General features: G+C 42.1%; 1 protein-coding gene and 1 long non-coding RNA gene across 26 annotated transcripts in view; one reads left to right on the forward strand and one right to left on the reverse strand.

The window, feature by feature from the left end:
* The window catches only part of LOC118393288 (two pore channel protein 1-like), a 27,662-nt gene continuing 4,807 nt past the window's right edge, over window positions 1–22,855 (reverse strand). The window contains exons 1-27 of one of the 25 annotated variants that reach the window (XM_035785835.2): window positions 20,254–22,152; window positions 19,896–20,032; window positions 17,764–17,940; window positions 17,526–17,639; window positions 16,035–16,165; window positions 15,827–15,915; window positions 15,577–15,611; window positions 15,390–15,448; window positions 9,368–9,467; window positions 9,135–9,251; window positions 8,923–9,047; window positions 8,789–8,837; window positions 6,496–6,559; window positions 6,340–6,384; window positions 6,152–6,208; window positions 5,921–5,974; window positions 5,750–5,822; window positions 5,522–5,629; window positions 5,212–5,283; window positions 3,963–4,052; window positions 3,645–3,760; window positions 3,483–3,529; window positions 3,286–3,354; window positions 3,123–3,219; window positions 1,573–1,712; window positions 1,372–1,452; window positions 1–1,009 (exon numbers count right to left, since the gene is read on the reverse strand). In XM_035785835.2, the coding sequence (XP_035641728.1) occupies window positions 872–1,009; window positions 1,372–1,452; window positions 1,573–1,712; window positions 3,123–3,219; window positions 3,286–3,354; window positions 3,483–3,529; window positions 3,645–3,760; window positions 3,963–4,052; window positions 5,212–5,283; window positions 5,522–5,629; window positions 5,750–5,822; window positions 5,921–5,974; window positions 6,152–6,208; window positions 6,340–6,384; window positions 6,496–6,559; window positions 8,789–8,837; window positions 8,923–9,047; window positions 9,135–9,251; window positions 9,368–9,467; window positions 15,390–15,448; window positions 15,577–15,611; window positions 15,827–15,915; window positions 16,035–16,165; window positions 17,526–17,639; window positions 17,764–17,940; window positions 19,896–20,032; window positions 20,254–20,377 (2,508 nt within the window). In that variant the 5' untranslated portion in view covers window positions 20,378–22,152 and the 3' untranslated portion in view covers window positions 1–871. The other 24 variants (XM_035785841.1, XM_035785836.2, XR_008063966.1 and 21 more) reach the window with 24 other exon arrangements.
* The window catches only part of LOC118393289 (uncharacterized), an 8,415-nt gene continuing 8,013 nt past the window's right edge, over window positions 22,454–22,855 (forward strand). The window contains exon 1 of the long non-coding RNA XR_004827533.2: window positions 22,454–22,715. This is a non-coding gene — a long non-coding RNA (uncharacterized LOC118393289). The remainder of the gene's footprint in view (window positions 22,716–22,855) is intronic.

The raw sequence follows: 22,855 nt of genomic DNA on the forward strand, positions 1-22,855 counted from the left end.
TGAACAATGTATTTAAATGATTCCTCATTTAATACACCAAATACATTATAATACACTTACAGAATAACAAGTTATAAAAGTAAAGTCTTCTCTTAGGTTTGTTCAAACGCTGGCTAGGAGATATTATAGGTTACTGGACATGTGCAGGGGTTTGAGGTGTGTGTTGGGTGGGTGGGCATAGTGGCTGTTGAGGGGGCTTAGCCTAGTGCTGGCAGACGGAGCTGGATCGTGTGAGTTTGTACGTATCTACAGGCAGCCTGGTATTCACCTACAGGTATGTGTCCTTTCACTGTCCAGACGTGTGTACTCTCTGTGGTCAGAGCAGTGAAGAAGAGCAGTGTGAAATTCAAAATTCTAGTGGCTCCTCGTACTCCGGTGTTGGCCTTGAACATTAGCTCTGTCTCACAGCTAGAGGGCCTAACTCTGACCCTTAAAACCCTGCCCGTTAACCCCTAAATCGATGCTCTGCTTCGACTGTCAATGCATCAGCAAACTAAGGTCCTGTCAGGGTTGGGGTTAGATAATGCTGTTAAACCTGTTTGAACACAGATCCATTCAGATAGAGAACATGATTCATATCAACATAAATCCCTGCTGCATCTCAACAGGTCCAGGATCCAGGCTCTAGTTCAGTGACACCATCACATCTGTCCACATCACAACTGTCCGACCAAGCTGCTGGAGTACACTTCCTCAGGATGGGAGGAGGGGGAAGAAGGGAAGGAGACAGACATAGAGACTTGAGGGGTTATCGGTCTTGTCATTGTGGAAGACAATCACCATTAAGTTCACAGAGTGCTCTGTGACATGATGACTGAAGTTAAAGAGGTGTGTGTGTGTAAGAGAGAGAGAGCGAAACAGTGAGTGAGTGTTAGTTAATACTAAGTGGTCCTTGTGAGTTGGGTTGAGGTTCAGGGTCAGGGCAGGGAGGAGGGATTTCCAGCTCTCTTTCTACGAGGCTTTGGTCTGACTGGGGTAGGTTCTCTCTGGAGTACTCAGCATACCACTCCTGTACACACACCAATAACACATTAATCATACAATTTTTCTTGTCACAGCTGACATCAGAAATATACAAATTTGTAATCCAATTTGCTAGACAGCAGAAGAAGCTGGTAGGAGGCACTCTAGGTGGACCTGCTCATTGTAATGGAACAAAGTATATGTTTGATACTGGTCCATTCATTCCATTCCAGTCTTTACACTGAACCTGTCTTCCTAGTAATCGTTCCACCAGCCTCCTCTGATAAAAAGGCAAGATTAACATCACCTTTGTAGCTAGGTCACGTTAGCTAAAGTCTTATTTAAAGTGACAAATCTAGCATTGAGCAGTCAGCAGGATTCTGGTTGTCATGGCAGCACGAGGCTCACCTGGATCTCTTCCTCATACATCTTCATGCTGAGGTCACTCTTGGTCCGCGACCTCCGACCCAGGTACACCAGAAACGAGCTCTACACACACACACACCAGTCTATATTTTTGAGAGTGTAGGACGGGGAAGGTTTGTGAAGCTGTGTGAGTAAGTGTGTGTGTCTGTCTATTTGTGAGTGTAGGTCTGTGTGTGTTCTCACCCCGCTGCGGTCCATGGCCACCAGTACTCCCTGTAGAGAGTTGAGTGAGGAGAGTCCAGGGCACGTCTGCTTATAAAGCTCCAGAGTAGCCAACGCCTCGTCACGACTCACCTCTGCCTCAAACACTATACCGTTCTCATCTACAACACACATCTCAAACACTATACCGTTCTGATCTACAACACACAAACACACATCTCAAACACTATACCGTTCTCATCTACAACACACATCTCAAACACTATACCGTTCTGATCTACAACACACAAACACACATCTCAAACACTATACCGTTCTCATCTACAACACACATCTCAAACACTATACCGTTCTCATCTACAACACACATCTCAAACACTATACCGTTCTCATCTACAACACACATCTCAAACACTATACCGTTCTGATCTACAACACACACAAACACACATCTCAAACACTATACCGTTCTGATCTACAACACACAAACACACATCTCAAACACTATACCGTTCTCATCTACAACACACATCTCAAACACTATACCGTTCTGATCTACAACACACAAACACACATCTCAAACACTATACCGTTCTGATCTACAACACACAAACACACATCTCAAACACTATACCGTTCTGATCTACAACACACAAACACACATCTCAAACACTATACCGTTCTGATCTACAACACACAAACACACATCTCAAACACTATACCGTTCTCATCTACAACACACATCTCAAACACTATACCGTTCTGATCTACAACACACAAACACACATCTCAAACACTATACCGTTCTCATCTACAACACACAAACACACATCTCAAACACTATACCGTTCTCATCTACAACACACATCTCAAACACTATACCGTTCTGATCTACAACACACAAACACACATCTCAAACACTATACCGTTCTCATCTACAACACACATCTCAAACACTATACCGTTCTCATCTACAACACACAAACACACATCTCAAACACTATACCGTTCTCATCTACAACACACATCTCAAACACTATACCGTTCTCATCTACAACACACAAACACACATCTCAAACACTATACCGTTCTCATCTACAACACACATCTCAAACACTATACCGTTCTCATCTACAACACACAAACACACATCTCAAACACTATACCGTTCTCATCTACAACACACAAACACACATCTCAAACACTATACCGTTCTCATCTACAACACACATCTCAAACACTATACCGTTCTGATCTACAACACACAAACACACATCTCAAACACTATACCGTTCTCATCTACAACACACAAACACACATCTCAAACACTATACCGTTCTCATCTACAACACACAAACACACATCTCAAACACTATACCGTTCTCATCTACAACACACAAACACACATCTCAAACACTATACCGTTCTCATCTACAACACACAAACACACATCTCAAACACTATACCGTTCTCATCTACAACACACAAACACACCATCGTTACACACATCTCAAACACTATACCGTTCTCATTTTACTAACATTTTTCATTGCACGCATGCACACACTTACCCTCAGGATCTAACAGTGGTTCTTTGTTCTTCCGGCTGTAGTTCATACGGAACACAAACGCATCCAGGATGAAGGCAACGATGATGGTCATCACCACCTAGAGAGGACAGAGAAAATTACACACACGCACGCACACACGCAGGCACACACACACAACTCTCACCATGGTGACAATGTAGAAGGTCATGAAGTATAGGCGGCTCCAGTGAGTTGTCATAGAGGTCACTCCTTCCTGTTGGGTAGGGGACAGCAGCTGTGAATCAACCTCAGTAACTTGGACAAGCTTGACAGTCAGGCAGCAGCAGAGGTTTAATCAGACAGGTGACAGGCAGCATACAGTGTGAGAAGGAAGAGTCTTACCATGGTGATGTACCAGTTGTTTACCACAGTCAGCTCAAACAGAGTCACTGCAGAGAGAGAGAGAGAGAGATGCTGAATCCCACATCAAAATCTATCCGTTTATTATATAACAAAATAGTATATAGGGAACTGCCTAGTATTGACGACTGTGTGTGTGTTTACCAAAGCTGCTGAGAATGTTGTCGAAGTTGTTGAGATAGTAGTAACCTTCATCCAGCACCGTCCTATTGCCTATGGTCACATTGATCTGCCTGTATGAATCTGCTACTGTACTGGTACTGTGAGTACGAGAGATAGAAGAGAGACAAACTGAAACCCAGGTGAACCACCCTGACCAAGGTGGCCGTCATATTACTGGAGCACCAATATCTTTTCTAGTATTCTTAGTCTGTGGTAGGCTCTGCTTCGAACAAAGTGTCAGGTTAGACTGACAAATTAGTGTGTGAGTGAACTGGGTGTAAGAGTATATGCGTGACTCACTTGCAGCAGTTAGGGTAAACTACATCAGCGAAGAACTCCATCCCCACAATGGCAAAGGAGTAGTAGAAGATGATCAATGTCAGCCCCAGGCTGAGAAAACATACAAGTTTTTATTAAGTAGGTTCTTACACAAGGTTCATAGAGTTGAAGGTGGAAGTTCACATGCACCGTAGCCAAATACATTTAAACTCATTTTTTCACAATTCCTGACATTTAATCCTTGTAAAAAAGTCCCTGTTTTAGGATCACCACTTTACTTTAAGAATGTGAAATGTCAGAATAGTAGAGAGAAATATTTATTTGAGCTTTTATTTCTTTCATCACATTCCCAGTGGGTCAGAAGTGTACATACACTCAATTAGTATTTGGAAGCATTGCCTTTAAATTGTTTAACTTGGGTCAAACGTTTCGGGTAGCCTTCCACAAGCTTCCCACAATAAGTTGGGTGAATTTTGGCCCCATTCCTCCTGACAGAGCTGGTGTAACTGAGTCAGGTTTCTAGGCATCCTTGCTCGCACAGGCCTTTTCAGTTCTGCCCACACATTCTCTATAGGATTGAGGTCAGGGCTTTGTGATGGCCACTCCAATACCTTGACTTTGTTGTCCGTAAGCCATTTTGCCACAACTTTGGAACTTCCTTCCTGAGCGGTATGACGGCTGCGTGATCCCATGGTGTTTAGACTTGCATACTATTGTTTGGAGAGATGAACAAACCTTAAGGCATTTGGAAATTGCTCCCAATGATGAACCAGACTTGTGGAGGTCTACAATTTTTTTCTGAGGTCTTGGCTGATTTCTTTTGATTTTCCCATGTCAATCAAAGAGGCACTGAGTTTGAAGGTAGGCCTTGAAATACATCCACAGGTACTTCTCCAATTGACTCAAATGTTGTCAATCAGAAGCTTCTAAAGCCATGACATTCTTTTCTGGAATTTTCCAAGCTGTTTAAAGGCACAGCCAACTTAGTGTATGTAAACTTCTGAACCACTGGAATTGTGATACAGTTAATTATAAGTGAAATAATCTAATCTGTCTGTAAACAATTGTTGGAAATATTACTTGTGTCAGGCACAAAGTAGATGTCCTAACCGACTTGACAAAACTATAGTTTGTTAACAAGAAATGTATGGACTGGTTGAAAAATGAGTTTTAATGACTCCAACCTAAATGTATGTAAACTTCCGACTTCAACTGTACATGTGTTGTATATAAATATGGTGGGTTATCGTTCAGGGGGAAAAGTTGTTACCTTGCCATCCTCGGGAAGAGTTCAAACATGGTGTCCAACACGTTACGATACCTCTGCTTTATCTTAAACAACCTAAGAGAGAGAGTTCACACGCACACACACACACACACACACACACACACACACACACACACACACACACACACACACACACACACACACACACACTTACAACCTAATAGACGTGATGATCAACACAATATTTATGAATCTACATACCGGTAACACACATATATGCACCTAAACAAAATACCCACACAAACAAATTGCCCCGCTGACAAAATACGTGCGTGTTGTCGTGGTAACCCACCTGAGTAGCTGCAGTGGTCTGAGCACCACAATGAAGTAGAAGGGCTCCATGTCGAAGGCCAGAGCAATCAAGCCCAGAAAGGCAAACACCGTCACAAAGAAGTCAAACCTGGTGAGGCGAACACAGAGACAATGATGGCTGTTATGCTACTGAATAAACTCATTGGACAAGTTAAGGGTTGAGGGTTAGGGTTAAGGCTTTATTAAGGGTTTAATGGTCAGTACTCACAGGTTCCAGCCAGAGCTGAAGTAGGCCAACGGTCCCATGCCTGTTACCTTCAACAACACCTCCACCCCATAGACTAGAGATTGAAAAAGAGAGCGAGCGGAGTAAAAATGTGTTCTCACTAGTGACGAAAAGGATGTGGCTCTCTGTGTATCTGTATGTGCGTGATCTTACTGGTGAGGAAGACAATGTAGCTCCAGGGGACTATTCTGGACGAGGAGAATCCACCTGCAGAGGGAGGGGACAGAGAGCAGAAACAACCTTACTGTTCAACTTTTTGGCCTCTACTTGACACTTAGGGACGATTTCCTGGACCCAGATTAAGCCTAGTCCTGAATTAAAAATCATGCAAAATAGGGAATCTGCATTAAAAGTACTTAATAGTCTGGGAATAGGTCTAGTTACTATTCAACATGTAGGTTTCTACGAGGATCCACACTCCGTTGACGGCCACCACCACATCTACAGAGGAGAGAGAGGAGAGTTAAATGTGTCCTAGGGTTAGTCCCGTCCAAGAGTTAAATTTGGTCCTAGGTTTACAACCCAGATGATAGTACTATAGCTAATACTACTAATAATGGATGTCCACTTACACATGGTGTACTGGAAGGCATTAGACTTGACCAGCAGGTTGATGCCTGGTAGAAACAGTAACAGAATGATGTCAGTCAGTCTGAGTCACCTCAGATAAGAGGAGAGGACCACAGCAGTGGATGCGATGGAAGAAAGAAGAGAAAAATACAAGTCACCTTTGAAGATAAGAAAAGTAGTGTGTGGAAGATCATCAAACCAGTGTTCCCCGCTCCGCCGTGCCTACAGAGTACAATCACACGCACGCAGGCAGGCACATATCAGTGAGGTGTATATTTACATACACACACACATATATATATATATATATATATATATATATATATATATATATATATATATACACACACTCCCCTACATATTTATTTGGACAATGGAGCTAAAACTTTTCATTTGGCTCTATATTCCAGCATTTTGGATTGGAGACCAAATGTTTCATACATACAGTTGGAGGTGGAAGTTTACATACACCTTAGCCAAATACATTTAAACTCAGTTTTTCACAATTCCTGACATTTAATCCTGGTAAAAATTCCCTGTCTTCGGTGAGTTAGGATCACTACTTTATTTTAAGAATGTGAAATGTCAGAATAATAGTAGGGAGAATGATTCATTTCAGCTTTTATTTCTTTCATCACATTCCCAGTGGGTCAGAAGTTTACATACACTCAATTAGTATCGGTAGCATTGCCTTTAAAATGGTTTAACTTGGGTCAAACGTTTCGGGTAGCCTTCCACAAGCTTCCCACAATAAGTTGGGTGAATTTTGGCCCATTCCTCCTGACAGAGCTGGTGTAACTGAGTCAGGTTTGTAGGCCTCCTTGCTCGCACAAGCTTTTCCAGTTCTGCCCGCACATTTTCTATGGGATTGAGGTCAGGGCTTTGTGATGGCCACTCCAATACCTTTACTTTGTTGTCCTTAAGCCATTTTGTCACAACTTTGGAAGTATGCTTGGTGTCATTGTTCATTTGGAAGACCCATTTGTGACCAAGCTTTAACTTTCTGACTGATGTCTTGAGATGTTGCTACAATATATCCACATAACTTTCCTGCCTCATGATGCCATCTATTTTGTGAAGTGCACCGGTACCTCCTGCAGCAAAGCACCCCCACAACATGATGCTGTCATCACCGTGCTTCATGGTTGGGATGGTGTTCTTCGGCTTGTAAGCCTCCCCCTTTTTCTTCCAAACATAATGATGGTCATTATGGCCAAACAGTTCTATTTTTGTTTCATCAGACCACAGGACATTGTTCCAAAAAGTATGATCTTTGTCCCCATGTGCAGTTGCAAACCGTAGTCTGGCTTTTTTATGGCGGTTTTGGAGCAGTGGCTTCTTCCTTGCTGAGTGGCCTTTCAGGTTGTGTCGATATAGGACTCATTTTACTGTGGATATAGATAGTTTTGTACCTGTTTCCTCCAGCATCTTCACACGGTCCATTTCTGTTGTTCTGGGATTGATTTGCACTTTTCGCACCAAAGTACGTTCATCTCTAGGAGACAGAACGCGTCTCCTCCCTGAGCAGTATGACGGCTGAATGGTCCTATGGTGTTTATACTTGCATACTATTGTTTGTACAGATGAACGTGGTACCTTCAGGTGTTTGGAAATTACTCCCAAGGATGAACCAGACTTGTGGAGGTCTACAATTTTTTTCCCTGAGGTCTTGGCTGATTTCTTTTCATTTTCCTAGGATGTCAAGCAAAGAGGCACTGAGTTTGAAGGTTGGCCTTGAAATACATCCACAGGTACACCTCCAATTGACTCAAATGATGTCAATTAGCCTATCAGACACTTCTAAAGCCATGAAATAATTTTCTGGAATTTCCCAAGATTTTTAAAGGCACAGTCAACCTAGTGTATGTAAACTGACCCACTGGAATTGTGACACAGTTAATTATAAGTGAAATAATCTGTCTGTAAACAATTTTTGGAAAAATGACTTGTGTCAGGCACAAAGTAGATGTCCTAACCAACTTGCTGACCTCAACCCCATCGAACACCTTTAGGATGAATTGGAACACCGACTGCGAGCCAGGCAAAATCACCCAAAATCAGTGCCGACCTCACTAATGCTCTTGTGGCTGAATGGACGCAAGTCCCTGCAGCAATGTTCTGACATCTAGTGGAAAACCTTCCCAGAAGAGTGGAGGCTGTTATAGCAGCAAAGGGAGGACCAACTCCATATTAATGCCAATGATTTTGGAATGAGATGTTCGACGAGCAGGTGTCCACGTACCTTTGGTCATGTGGTGCATGTATGAAAACACCCCAGAATAAAAGGAGAAATTAATTTGAAACATTTGATCTCAAATCCAAAATGCTGGAGTATAAAGCCAAATGTAAAAATGTTTACTTCACTGTCCAAATAAATAGGGGAGAATAGATATAGGTAAATCCACACAGAGACATATGCGAACTGTGTATTTGTGTGTGTGTTAGGCTTACCTTCCATTTGAGGCCAATTACTTCATAGAATTTATAGAAGTCATCTAGGCTGCAACAGAACATCACACACACCTCTTTAAAAAAAAAAAACTTCTAGTATGTGTGTGCTCATACACTATGTGTGTGTGTGTTACCTGAGCATGGGTGCTCCTGCAGTGTTTAGGGCCTTGTATGTGAGGAAGCGGTCTCTGGCAGACATACGGGGTCTGTAGAAACGCATTAGACCATCAAACTGCTTCAGAGACAGACCCATTGGCCTCTAAGGAGCAAACACACATGCACGAAATGCAACAGTTACACATAAGTTACAACAGCTTACCGACACTACCTGGTTGTGTGTATGTACCTGTCTGCTGACCAGCAGTTGGAAGGCATGGTCGATAGCGGAGCGTTTGTGGAGCATCAGAGATTTAAACTTCATCTTCTCAACACCGTTAAACGTATCGAACACCACTGCCAGAAGCTGCAACACAAACACACTATCAAACCATGGCCAAAGGGTAGACAGGGAGGAAACAACAGCATGTGTGTGTGTGTGTGTGTGTGTGTGTGTGTGTGTGTCTGTGTGTGTGTGTGTACCAGGTTCATGATGAAATAGAGTTCAATGGAAAGGTAGACGATGAAGAAGACACAGGACCAGCGGTTCCTCGAGTATGCTGGCATCATCACGTCTGGGAAGCTAGAGGAAACAGGACACCAGCAATCTCATTAGGTACTATACTGTCTTGAGAGTAATACAATCTCAGCAAGCACTATGCTGTTCAGTGGTGTAAAGTACTTAAAGGAAAGGTTCACCCATTTTGAGTGATGTTCTATCGATGCCCTGGGTCATTTCATGTTTTCATGAGTATCTGAGTCATTGCCATTCAAACAGGCAGAAATCCGGCTGGTATGACAAAGCACAGTGATAAAGTCGCTCTCACTACACTGGAAGTTAATAGGAATATGACTTTTAGATTGCAAAAACGTCTATCATACATGTCAGATTTCAATACTGACTGATGTCATAACTCGGATGTCTTTTCTCGAATGAGCCATTGATCATATTTTTGTGATATTCCTACCTCGAGAAATGTGTAATTTAATGGAGTCCAGGATGCATTGCATGATGCCATTGCCAAAGATATTAAAGAAAGAAGATAGGAATCTAATTGGCTGAAGGAACGTATAACGCCCCAACCAGTAGACTGTCGACCAATCGCACTCACATTGTCATGCTGTGCCACGCGGTTGCTAAGTTCATCGTCAAGCAATCCCTTCTCAAAGTTAGTCTATATGTTGAGAAACGTGGCTATTTTCCTTGAAAGTACATAATGTCACAATTCCAAAGCTATAAGGTACTACAGATAGCAAGTTAATTATCTCACATCTCTGCAAATCTTTGCAATGTCTTACATAATGTTGACGAAATTTGTGCTAATGCTGTGTTTTTGAGCTAGCGCCCATAGACTCCCATTCACTCTGAAGGAGAGAGCTCCTTTATGGGATCAATATTAGAGGTCGACCGATTATGATTTTTCAACGCCGATACCAATACCGATTATTGGAGGACCAAAAAAAGCCGATACCGATTAATCGTCCGACTTTTTACAATTATTTGTAATAATGACAATTACAACAATACTGAATGAACACTTATTTTAACTTAATATCAATAAAATCAATTTTGCCTCAAATAAATAATGAAACATGTTCAATTTGGTTTAAATAATGCAAAAACAAAGTGTTGGAGAAGAAAGTAAAAGTGCAAATGAAAGCTGGTGGTTCCTTCTAACATGAGTCTTCAATATTCCTAGGTAAGAAGTTTTAGGTGGTAGTTGTTATAGGAATTATAGGACCATTTCTCTCTATACGATTTGTATTTCATATACCTTTGGACTATTGGATGCTCTTATAGGCACTTTAGTATTGCCAGTGTAACAGTATAGCTTCCATCCCTCTCCTCGCTCCAAACCTGGGCTCGAACCAGGAACACATCGACAACAGCCACCCTCGAAGCATCGTAAGAGCAAGGGGAACAACTAAGCCAAGTCTCAGAGTGAGTGACGTTTGAAACGCTATCAGCGCACACCTCGCTAACTAGCTAGGCATTTCACATCGTTTACACCAGCATAATCTCGGGAGTTGATAGGCTTGAAGTCATAAACAGCGCAGTGCTTGAAGCACAGCGAAGAACTGCTGGCGAAACGCACTAAAGTGCTGTTTGAATGAATGCTTACGAGCCTGCTGCTGCCTACCATCGCTCAGTCAGACTGCTCTATCAAATCATAGATTTAGTTATAACATAACACACAGAAATACGAGCCGTAGGTCATTAATCTGGTCGAATCCGGAAACTATCATTTCAAAAACAAAACGTTAATTCTTTCAGTGAAATACGGAACCGTTCCGTATATTATCTAACGGGTGGCATCCCTAAGTCTAAATATTGCTGTTACATTGCACAAACTTCAATGTTATGTCATAATTACGTAAGATTCTGGTAAATTAGTTTGCAATGAGCCAGGCGGCCCAAACTGTTGCATATACCCTGACTCTGCCTGCAATGAACACGAGAGAAGTGACACAATTTAAACTGGTTAATATTGCCTGCTAACCTGGATTTCTTTTAGCTAAATATGCAGGTTTAAAAATATATACTTGTGTGTATTGATTTTAAGAAAGGCATTGATATTTATGGTTAGGTACACGTTGGAGCAACGACAATCCTTTTTCGCGAATGCGCACCGCATTGATTATATGCAACACAGGACACGCTTAGATAAACTAGTAATATCATCAACCATGTGTAGTTAACTAGTGATTATGATTGATTGATTGTTTTTTATAAGAAAAATGTAATGCTAGCTAGCAACTTAACTTGGCTTCTTACTGCATTCATGTAACAGGCAGGCTCCTTGTGAGGCAGGTGGTTAGAGCGTTGGACTAGTTAACCGTAAGGTTGCAAGATTGAATCCCTGAGCTGACAAGGTAAAAATCTGTCGTTCTGCCCCTGAACAAGGCAGTTAACTCACCATTCCTAGGCCGTCATTGAAAATAAGAATGTGTTCTTAACTGACTTGCCTAGTTAAATAAAGGTGAAAAAATAAATAAAATAAAAAAATAGGCATCCTAAAATACCGATTTCCTATTGTTATGAAAACTTGAAATCGGCCCTAATTAATCAGCCATTCCGATTAATCGGTCAACCCCTAATCAATATCATGCCAAATGTAAATCAACAATCCACAAATGTAAATCACCAATCTACAAGTGCAATTCACTATCCACAAACTAACACCTTTTGATTTGTATTTGTAAATCGATATATTGCATTTGAATGTTTTTATAACTACAGATTTGCAGGTAATTTCCAAGGGCCTTAAGTAAAATGACTGTCATAAAGATTTGCATATAGGAGAGATATGCGCAAACATGGCAGATATGGCAGACCTGCAGCTCCATATCTGGAAGCACTTAGGTCACCTGACTTTGGGCAGGGATTTGACCACAAGAAAAAGACAAGCACACATGCTTCGTTTGTAAATTATGTCTGAGTGTTGGAGTGTGCCCCTGGCCAACCCTTAACAAAATAAAAGGAATAAGGAATTTGAAAATGTATATACTCTTATTTTTATACTATATAGGAAGTTTATTTCAAACCAAATACTTTGAGACTTTTACTCAAGTAGTATTTTACTGGGTGACTCATTTTCTTTTAAGGTATCTTAACTTTTACTCAAGTATGACAACTGGGTACTTTTTCCACCACTGATTCTGTCTTGAGAGAGTATTACAATCTCAACAGTCACTATTCTGTCTTGAGAGAGTATTACAATCTCAACAGTCACTATGCTGTCTTGAGAGAGTATTACAATCTCAACAGTCACTATGCTGTCTTGAGAGAGTATTACAATCTCAACAGTCACTATGCTGTCTTGAGAGAGTATTACAATCTCAACAGTCACTATGCTGTCTTGAGAGTATTACAATCTCAACAGTCACTATGCTGTCTTGAGAGAGTATTACAATCTCAACAGTCACTATGCTGTCTTGAGAGAGTATTACAATCACAACAGTCACTATGCTGTCTTGAGAGAGTATTACAATCTCAACAGTCACTATGCTGTCTTGAGAGAGTATTACAATCACAACAGTCACTATGCTGTCTTGAGAGAGTATTACAATCTCAACAGTCACTATGCTGTCTTGAGAGAGTATTACAATCTCAACAGTCACTATGCTGTCTTGAGAGAGTATTACAATCTCAACAGTCACTATGCTGTCTTGAGAGAGTATTACAATCTCAACAGTCACTATGCTGTCTTGAGAGAGTATTACAATCTCAACAGTCACTATGCTGTCTTGAGAGAGTATTACAATCTCAACAGTCACTATGCTGTCTTGAGAGAGTATTACAATCTCAACAGTCACTATGGTGTCTTGAGAGAGTATTACAATCTCAACAGTCACTATGCTGTCTTGAGAGAGTATTACAATCTCAACAGTCACTATGCTGTCTTGAGAGAGTATTACAATCTCAACAGTCACTATGCTGTCTTGAGAGAGTATTACAATCTCAACAGTCACTATGCTGTCTTGAGAGAGTATTACAATCACAACAGTCACTATGCTGTCTTGAGAGAGTATTACAATCTCAACAGTCACTATGCTGTCTTGAGAGAGTATTACAATCACAACAGTCACTATGCTGTCTTGAGAGAGTATTACAATCTCAACAGTCACTATGCTGTCTTGAGAGAGTATTACAATCTCAACAGTCACTATGCTGTCTTGAGAGAGTATTACAATCTCAACAGTCACTATGCTGTCTTGAGAGAGTATTACAATCACAACAGTCACTATGCTGTCTTGAGAGAGTATTACAATCTCAACAGTCACTATGCTGTCTTGAGAGAGTATTACAATCACAACAGTCACTATGCTGTCTTGAGAGAGTATTACAATCACAACAGTCACTATGCTGTCTTGAGAGAGTATTACAATCTCAACAGTCACTATGCTGTCTTGAGAGAGTATTACAATCTCAACAGTCACTATGCTGTCTTGAGAGAGTATTACAATCTCAACAGTCACTATGCTGTCTTGAGAGAGTATTACAATCTCAACAGTCACTATGCTGTCTTGAGAGAGTATTACAATCTCAACAGTCACTATGCTGTCTTGAGAGAGTATTACAATCTCAACAGTCACTATGCTGTCTTGAGAGAGTATTACAATCTCAACAGTCACTATGCTGTCTTGAGAGAGTATTACAATCTCAACAGTCACTATGCTGTCTTGAGAGAGTATTACAATCTCAACAGTCACTATGCTGTCTTGAGAGAGTATTACAATCTCAACAGTCACTATGCTGTCTTGAGAGAGTATTACAATCTCAACAGTCACTATGCTGTCTTGAGAGAGTATTACAATCACAACAGTCACTATGCTGTCTTGAGAGAGTATTACAATCACAACAGTCACTATACTGTCTTGAGAGAGTATTACAATCTCAACAGTCACTATGCTGTCTTGAGAGAGTATTACAATCTCAACAGTCACTATGCTGTCTTGAGAGAGTATTACAATCTCAACAGTCACTATGCTGTCTTGAGAGAGTATTACAATCTCAACAGTCACTATGCTGTTTTGAGAGAGTATTACAATCTCAACAGTCACTATGCTGTCTTGAGAGAGTATTACAATCTCAACAGTCACTATGCTGTCTTGAGAGAGTATTACAATCTCAACAGTCACTATGCTGTCTTGAGAGAGTATTACAATCTCAACAGTCACTATGCTGTCTTGAGAGAGTATTACAATCTCAACAGTCACTATGCTGTCTTGAGAGAGTATTACAATCTCAACAGTCACTATGCTGTCTTGAGAGAGCATTACAATCACAACAGTCACTATGCTGTCTTGAGAGAGCATTACAATCACAACAGTCACTATGCTGTCTTGAGAGAGCATTACAACCACAACAGTCACTATGCTGTCTTGAGAGAGCATTACAACCACAACAGTTACTATGCTGTCTTGAGAGGGCATTACAACCACAACAGTCACTACGCTGTCTTGAGAGAGCATTACAATCACAACAGTCACTATGCTGTCTTGAGAGAGCATTACAATCTCAACAGTCACTATTCTGTCTTGAGAGAGCATTACAACCACAACAGTCACTATGCTGTCTTGAGAGAGCATTACAACCACAACAGTCACTACGCTGTCTTGAGAGAGCATTACAATCACAACAGTCACTATGCTGTCTTGAGAGAGCATTACAACCACAACAGTCACTATGCTGTCTTGAGAGAGCATTACAATCACAACAGTCACTATGCTGTCTTGAGAGAGCATTACAACCACAACAGTCACTATGCTGTCTTGAGAGAGCATTACAATCACAACAGTCACTATGCTGTCTTGAGAGAGCATTACAATCACAACAGTCACTATGCTGTCTTGAGAGAGCATTACAATCACAACAGTCACTATGCTGTCTTGAGAGAGCATTACAATCACAACAGTCAAAGAGCATGAAACATTTCAGACTATTAGAGACACAGGTGTATAAAGTAGGAGTTATGGTGTGTGGTAGATGAGCAAGTCTTACTTTGCGGTGGTCAGTAGTACAAAAAGACTAACGATGCTGTTCTCCAGAGTGTTGAAGTACTGAGAAGAGAAAGGCCAGACAAAAAAGTATGAGACAGTCCCCTTCAGTTAGCACCACAACAAGCAGTCTTCAGAGGCGTCTGCTAAATGGCATATATTATTATTATTAGTCAAACTTTTTTACTTACTGGATCAGAAGTGTTAGGGGAGAACAGACAGAAGCCTGTAAAGAGAGAGAACAGATCCATACTCAGACAGGCATAATAGAACATCATTGAATTTACATTTTGTTTTAGATTTCAAGGTACAGTTGTTTGTAAGATCATAGAATTTCCACTGTTGTCCAATGTTTTTGGAGGCTCTTCGAGGATTGTCATTTAGGATCAATGTCATTATTAACTTCGATGAACAGCCAAGATGTGTGTTTGTGTGTCTCACCCAGGATGGCGAAGATGACCATGAAGAAGAGCAGCAGCAGCAGGATATCTATAAAAGGGGGAAGGGACTGGAAGATTTGACGCAGGTTTCTGATTGGACAAGAGGGTGACAACAACAGTTATTCATACTTTGGAAACAACAAAGCAGTGCGAGGTAATACAGGTAAAGGTGTGTATGTGATGTATCTGCGGTGTGTGTGTGTGTGTACCTGCGAACGGCACCACAGTATCTGCAGTCCACCAGGAAAATGGGTCTGAGAGCTCTGGTCACACGCAAGTGTGACGTCTGCCGGATCAGAACCACTATGGCCTCCACAAACTGGAGCAGCAACACACACGTCTACACACAGGAGAGACCAGCTGTCAGTCTTACGAAATGGTGAAACTATAACTGTTTGTAAACCATCTAACTGACAGGCAATAATGTGTCACTCTTGTGAGTATAGAGGGTCTCACGGGGTCCCTCTGGGATCTATTCTGGGACCACTCTTGTTTGCAATCTATATGCACTGCTTGGGATGCTCCTATACAGTTGTGTGTATGTACTAGAGGTTGACCGATTATGATTTTTCAACGCAGAAACCAATACCGATTATTGGAGGACCAAAAAAGCCGATACCGATTAATCGGCTGAGTTTTAAAAAATGTATTTGTAATAATGACAATACAACAATACTGAATGAACACTTATTTTAACTTAATATAATACCTCAATAAAATCATTTTAGCCTCAAATAAATGATGAAACCTGTTCAATTTGGTTTAAACAATGCAAAAACAAAGTGTTGGAGAAGAAAGTAAAAGTGCAATATGTGCCATGTAAAAAAGCTAACGTTTAAGTTCCTTGCTCAGAACATGAGAACATATGAAAGCTGGTGGTTCCTTTTAACATGAGTCTTCAATATTCCCAGGTAAGAAGTTTTAGGTTGTAGTTATTATAGGAATTGTAGGACTATTTCTCTCTATACCAATTGTATTTCATATACCTTTGACTATTGGATGTTCTTATAGGCACTTTGGTATTGCCAGTGGAACAGTATAGCTTCCGTCCCTCTCCTTGCCCCTACCTGGGCTCGAACCAGGAACACCCTCGAACCATCGTTACCCATCGCTCCTCAAAAGCCGCGGCTCTTGCAGAGCAAGGGGAACAACTACTCCAAGTCTCAGAGCGAGTGATGTTTGAAACGCTATTAGCGCGCACCCTGTTAACTAGCTAGCCATTTCACATTGGTTACACCAGCCTAATCTTGGGAGTTTATAGGCTTGAAGTCATAAGATAAGTTTAATGCTAGCTCGCAACTTACCTTTGCTTCTTGCTGCCCTCACGTAACAGGTAGTCAGCCTGCCACGCAGGCGCCTCGTGGAGTGTAATGTAAGGCAGGTGGTTAGAGCGTTGGGTTAGTAACCGGAAGGTTGCAAAAATGAATCCCCGAGCTGACAAGGTAAAAATCTGTCGTTCTGCCCATGAACAAGGCAGTTAACCCACCGTTCCAAGGCCGTCATTGAAAATAAGAATGTGTTCTTTAACGGACTTGCCTAGTTAAATAAAGGTGTAAAAATAAATAAATAAATAAATATATATATTTTTTCATTGCCCACATTCGGTGTCCAAAAATACAGATTACCGATTGTTATGAAAACTTGAAATCGGCCCTAATTAATCGGCCATTCCGATGAATCGGTCGACCTCTAGTATATACCTTCACCATGGTCCTCTTGTGTCTGATGAATGTGTGGAAGCCGAGCCAGCGCAGCTTCATGCAGAGTTCAAACGCCACCATAACCAGAGCCAATAACTCCAGAGTGGCGTGGACCTACAGAGACAGAACACATCCTTTAGCCTTTCACCCCTAACCTCTGACCCCTAACCCTAACCCAGCAGGTCCAGAGTGGTGTGGATCCGTGGCAGTGTGTGTGGCAATGGCAGTGTGTACGTACATAAACATCCAGGCGTAGTGATGGTACAGCGGGAGCCTCAGAGAGAGAGAGCACCATCAGTAGGAGTCCTGTTAGCAGCTCCATCATGTAGAACAGGTGGTTGTGAGCAAACAAGTATGCTGCCAGCGCCTTTGGATTCCGAGGATGTGTGAAGAACTTATCATTGTTCTCTCCTTCCTATGGACCGACCACACACACACTTGCATCTGAATTCTGTTTAATAATACAAGTGTGAAAATAATACATTTGTTCTACAGCTCTCTACCATTCACCTGAGCTATACCTATAGCTACAAATAAAATGTACTGTCATAACTCTCCTGTGACCATCTGAAGGATCAGGTTACAGTGGGTCCGCTCTACAGCGTGCTCTCTCTCATAGAGGGGGAGAGCGGGAAGTTGGCTGTTTTATGGTCGGTCATAAAATACGCTGCCCCCATGCTCTGTAGTGTTCGAGATTGGAATGTAAACTGTGGAACACAGAGAGACACTTGGACATCGAAAGTTTGAGTAATTAAATCATATTTATATATATTTGAGAGAAGGTGGGAGTGGTCCGTGGACACTTAAAAGAGAGTCATGACAAGTGTGTTTCATTTGGTAATCTCATGAAGACAGGAAACACACATAACTGTATCTCTTAGTGTACATTTCCCAGCTATCAGGTTTACATCTAAATATTGTGAAACGTATGTGATTAAACATTAAACTATTTGTGAAGAGATGTAATGTGATGTTAACCTTCTAAATGAGAAAACATGGGTTTTTATATCAAGTTAATTAAATCAATGGCCACGCCCACGTGAGCATAGACATTACGTCAGCATCATGGACTGCCTTTTTCTCAGAAGTTTATCAAACCCACTCCTGACTAAATGTACATTTGACCAGAAAATATGGAGCTGACGCTACATGTTGAAATGGTTAAGAACTACAACGCTATAGGCCACGGAGACCATACAGATGTAGTTTTGCCTACACGGCTGGAAATGGTTAAGCTCTGAGACTATCAATCACTACAGAATAAGAGTAAATCCTAGACGTATAATTACTAGTCTGCAGCTGGAAATGACGAAAGTCTAGTATGAGAATACCGACAACCGCGGAAACATCTTTACTATGCAACGACCATCTGTAGGCCTGACGTATCCATTACAACAGACACTATCCAGAGCCGCGGAGAAAGCTACAACCACAAAGGACATTGTGACTTCTGGGGAAGTTAACCAGACTCTGATGAACTGACTCTCCAGCAGATGGACCGGTGATTACAACAGAGAAGACAACAACAACATACGGGTGTAAATATATACATTGCAATTATGTGCAAAGGATTAGCATTTCAATGAATATTATAATTATCAACTGTGTGGAGTGAATCCATTTTGTCTTTCCCACTCTTTCTCAGTCTCCACCCCTTTGTCTAACAAGCTGTCATATCGGCTTCGTCCGCTAGGGACTTCTTATTTGTGTCACGTAGTAACCCAAATATCTACTCTTTGTTTGTTATATATTTCTGTAATTATTTAGTTAGTTAGTAAATAAATAATTAAGCAAATTTGTATATCACTGATTCATCATTTAGGCTAGGGTTCGTGCAGATATCCAAGGGTTTGCGACGTTCAGTAATGAGAACTGATGAGGTAATATTAATTCATTAATAAGCGACTGTTTTGATAAGATATTAAAATATCTGAAGAGTCGATTCGGGAAATAGAGACTCTAAACATTTTCCCGTGGTGCCCCGACTTCCTAGTTAATTAAAGATGACCTGATTAGCTTAATCACATAATAATTACACATAGAGAATTGATTTGATAAAATAACAGTCTTCACATTTAATGGTAGTCATAGACATGACAGTACACAAAAGGTTTAGCACACAAACTCACATGATCTACCTGTCACAAGATGCTGATGTGTCCCACCATAGCTAGGCTTTCTTACAGTCAGCTTACAACTCATAACATTACAATGTAGCTCATCATTACCATCTAACTTTTAAAGTAAATACCAAGCAGACTGTAATATAGTCTAGCTAGCCAACATGCCAAAATGGCTGTCTGTGTGTGTGTGTGTGTGTGTGTGTGTGTGTGTGTGTGTGTGTGTGTGTGTGTGTGTGTGTGTGTGTACCTGTAGATAGATGGCTGCTTCCTGGTAGTTAATCTCCCAGCTTTGTTGAAGTGAGGCATTGTGTGAACTGTAGTTTGGTGGTGGCCCCGGTGTTGGTATCACCTGGTTATTCACTATGTCATACCCCCCTCCTCCATCTACACAGAAGAAACAACCACAACATTATTAATTCGTTAATACAAAATAATTAAAGAGCCTCCAAAACCTGACAGATATATTTAGTCATTTCCTATACTATTACGGAGCTAATACACACTAGAGTAGACAAACTGGTGGGACAACTTCAACAGCACTGTATCCTGCATGTTCACAACATATCCTACACGCAAGCACACACACACAACACACCCACACATACCCACGCTATCTAGCTGTAGCTCGGTGCAGAATGAGGAGATGAGCACCGGACTCTCCTCCAGGGTCAACTCTACACTGTTGTCATGGATACCAGGAGTCTCCGTCTGCACTGCCGAACACTCCATGGCTCTGCTAGCTACCAGTGGTCCAGGAGTTTGAGTGTGTTTGGGTGTGGGGACGTGGTCCACTAAAGCAGTGTGTGTGTCATTCACAGTTCACAGGTCCAGCGTCCTCGCGCCTCCAGGGACACGCACGGGCTAACATTCCACTGCACAGGACACACGTCAGAGAGACAATGTAAAAACAGATCCCCCACAGGGATTCCCAGACAGAGGTTCACCACAGCTCAGAGTTCCAGACACGCGCAGAGAGGGGGTTCACCCTGTGTTCTTAGAGACAGGTATGTCCTCTGTCCCGGGAACAAACAAACCATTAAATGAAAAACAAACGTTGCTGGAGCGTCCGATGACAACTGGTGGACAGATGAACCATCCAGCGTGTCTCTCTTCAGTCAAAGGGCTAGGGTAGGATCCCACAGCCTCTGTCAGCAGCCTACCTCAGCCTGGGAGACCAGAATGCACAGTCACACTCTCTGCAGTTACAACTTATCTTACCCTCTTTCGCTTCTCTTAACCTCGTTTTCCCTTCCTCTCGCCCTCTCTGGGCTCCTCCCCCTCTCCGCTCAGTGCAGTTTCACCTTTGAACTCAGTTCTGCTCTCTGTGCACATGGCTCACTTTTATAACCGGCAATGCCGCTCTTCACTGATGTTAGATTGAGGAGTGTCCTTCAAGTTATAGGCAGGAAGTTGGGTCACTTCCTGATGATGAGAGACACCAGACTGAGAATGAAGAAGGTCCTGATTAGATCCGTGCGATGTCTGGTTTGGCTGTCTGGAGCAGGCTGAGGAAAATCTAAACTACCGTCTTAAACTTACCCTAAGTACTTACAATATGACTTCAGTCTCCGACACAACGATATAAATAATCCTTCAAATCGACCCCACCCATATTTGAATCCAACTTTAAGTCATGCTTACTAAAGATAATATACAACCAGCTAACCATTGACTCTAAAAAAAAAACTTCAATTTTAAATAAAAAAATCTTCATAAAACCAAGCAGTAATGTCTCCTCCTCTCTTTAGGAATTACAGACAGACATCTGTGATCACTGGATCTAAGTGGCAAGTAGGCAGGAGTCATCGATATTATTCCAGCCAGCTGTCAGCCAGTCGGATCCTGCACACCGAAGCCAATTCAGGTACTGTGACAGTAGCGTGTTCTGAGCTCAGTCTGCTGCTGTGTAGGGATCAAACTCCAGTTGAGTGATAATAATCCTGGTGAGGCTCCTGTTCTCTCAGGCTTCTGGCTACGTGGTGATAATGAAGTGGCCTAGTATCTGCTGTTGTCCTAATAGCACTGTGTCTGTCTGTGGGTAAAGTCCCAGCCACTCGTTTGTTTTTCAGAACAATAAAACATTCAGAGCTCCCGTCAACAACGAACTGAGGTCAGGCCCCGTGCCTGCCTGTGGCTCCACAGGCCCATACAAACACACACAGGGCAGTCCTGATCAGTCCTCTGGGCTAAGAGGAAAATAGTACAGAAATCTTCTCTTTCCTCCACAGTGGCTTCTCCAACTAGGCTAAATCACAAGAACAAAGCCAGCAGCTGGATCATGTCCTGTCGTGAGCCGGAGCCTGAGTGACGGTCTGCTCAAGGCTGTGTGTTTTAGAGCAGGCCTCCTTTTGCTGTGTCCTGCTCTCTACTGCCTGTGGAACAATCTTCTCCTCCCAGGCCTCAGGGTAGTCAGCCCTCCTCCCACTCCTGATATCCTGGAAAAACACCAGTCCTTTTCCTGTCCACTTCCAGAGGAACACACACACACACACACACACACACACACACACACACACACACACACACACACACACACACACACACACACACACACACACACACACACACACACACACACACACACACACACACACACACACACACACACACACAACCAGAGAGCCCGGGGCCCTAGAGGGAGACACACACACTGCCCTGCGTGCGCTGTGGGTGGGCAGGCAGGCGGGCACACACAGAAGTATCTTCCTTTGCTGATGCTGCTGTTTCCAGTGTGTATGTGAGAGGCAGTCTGCAATGTGTGTGTGTGTGTGTGTGTGTGTGTGTGTGTGTGTGTGTGTGTGTGTGTGTGTGTGTGTGTGTGTGTGTGTGTGTGTGTGTGTGTGAGGTACAAAGGCTACAGGATTACTGAAGTGGAGACGCACACAAACACGATCTCTGGGTCAGGGGGACACATCTCTCTTCTAATTTAAAGCGACAGAGGAGCAAGCCAGCTCTGCGTTTATCTGCTCTGATGACAATCAGCAGAACCTCCCAAACTATTGTACCCTCAAACTGTACCGCCGTCAGCCAAAACCTAACCTCAGCATGCAGAGGAGCTGCCTCTCTGGTGAGTGTCCTAGAAGGGGTTATGATATTTTATCTTCAAATAATTTACAGTCACTGTTCAAGTAGCTGCCTTTGGATGTACTCTTTGGTTCATGGTCGTTGCATATGATTTAAATCACTTTCTTACTGCACACCTTTATA

Source organism: Oncorhynchus keta, chromosome 14, assembly GCF_023373465.1.
Source record: "Oncorhynchus keta strain PuntledgeMale-10-30-2019 chromosome 14, Oket_V2, whole genome shotgun sequence".
Classification (NCBI taxonomy): domain Eukaryota; kingdom Metazoa; phylum Chordata; class Actinopteri; order Salmoniformes; family Salmonidae; genus Oncorhynchus; species Oncorhynchus keta.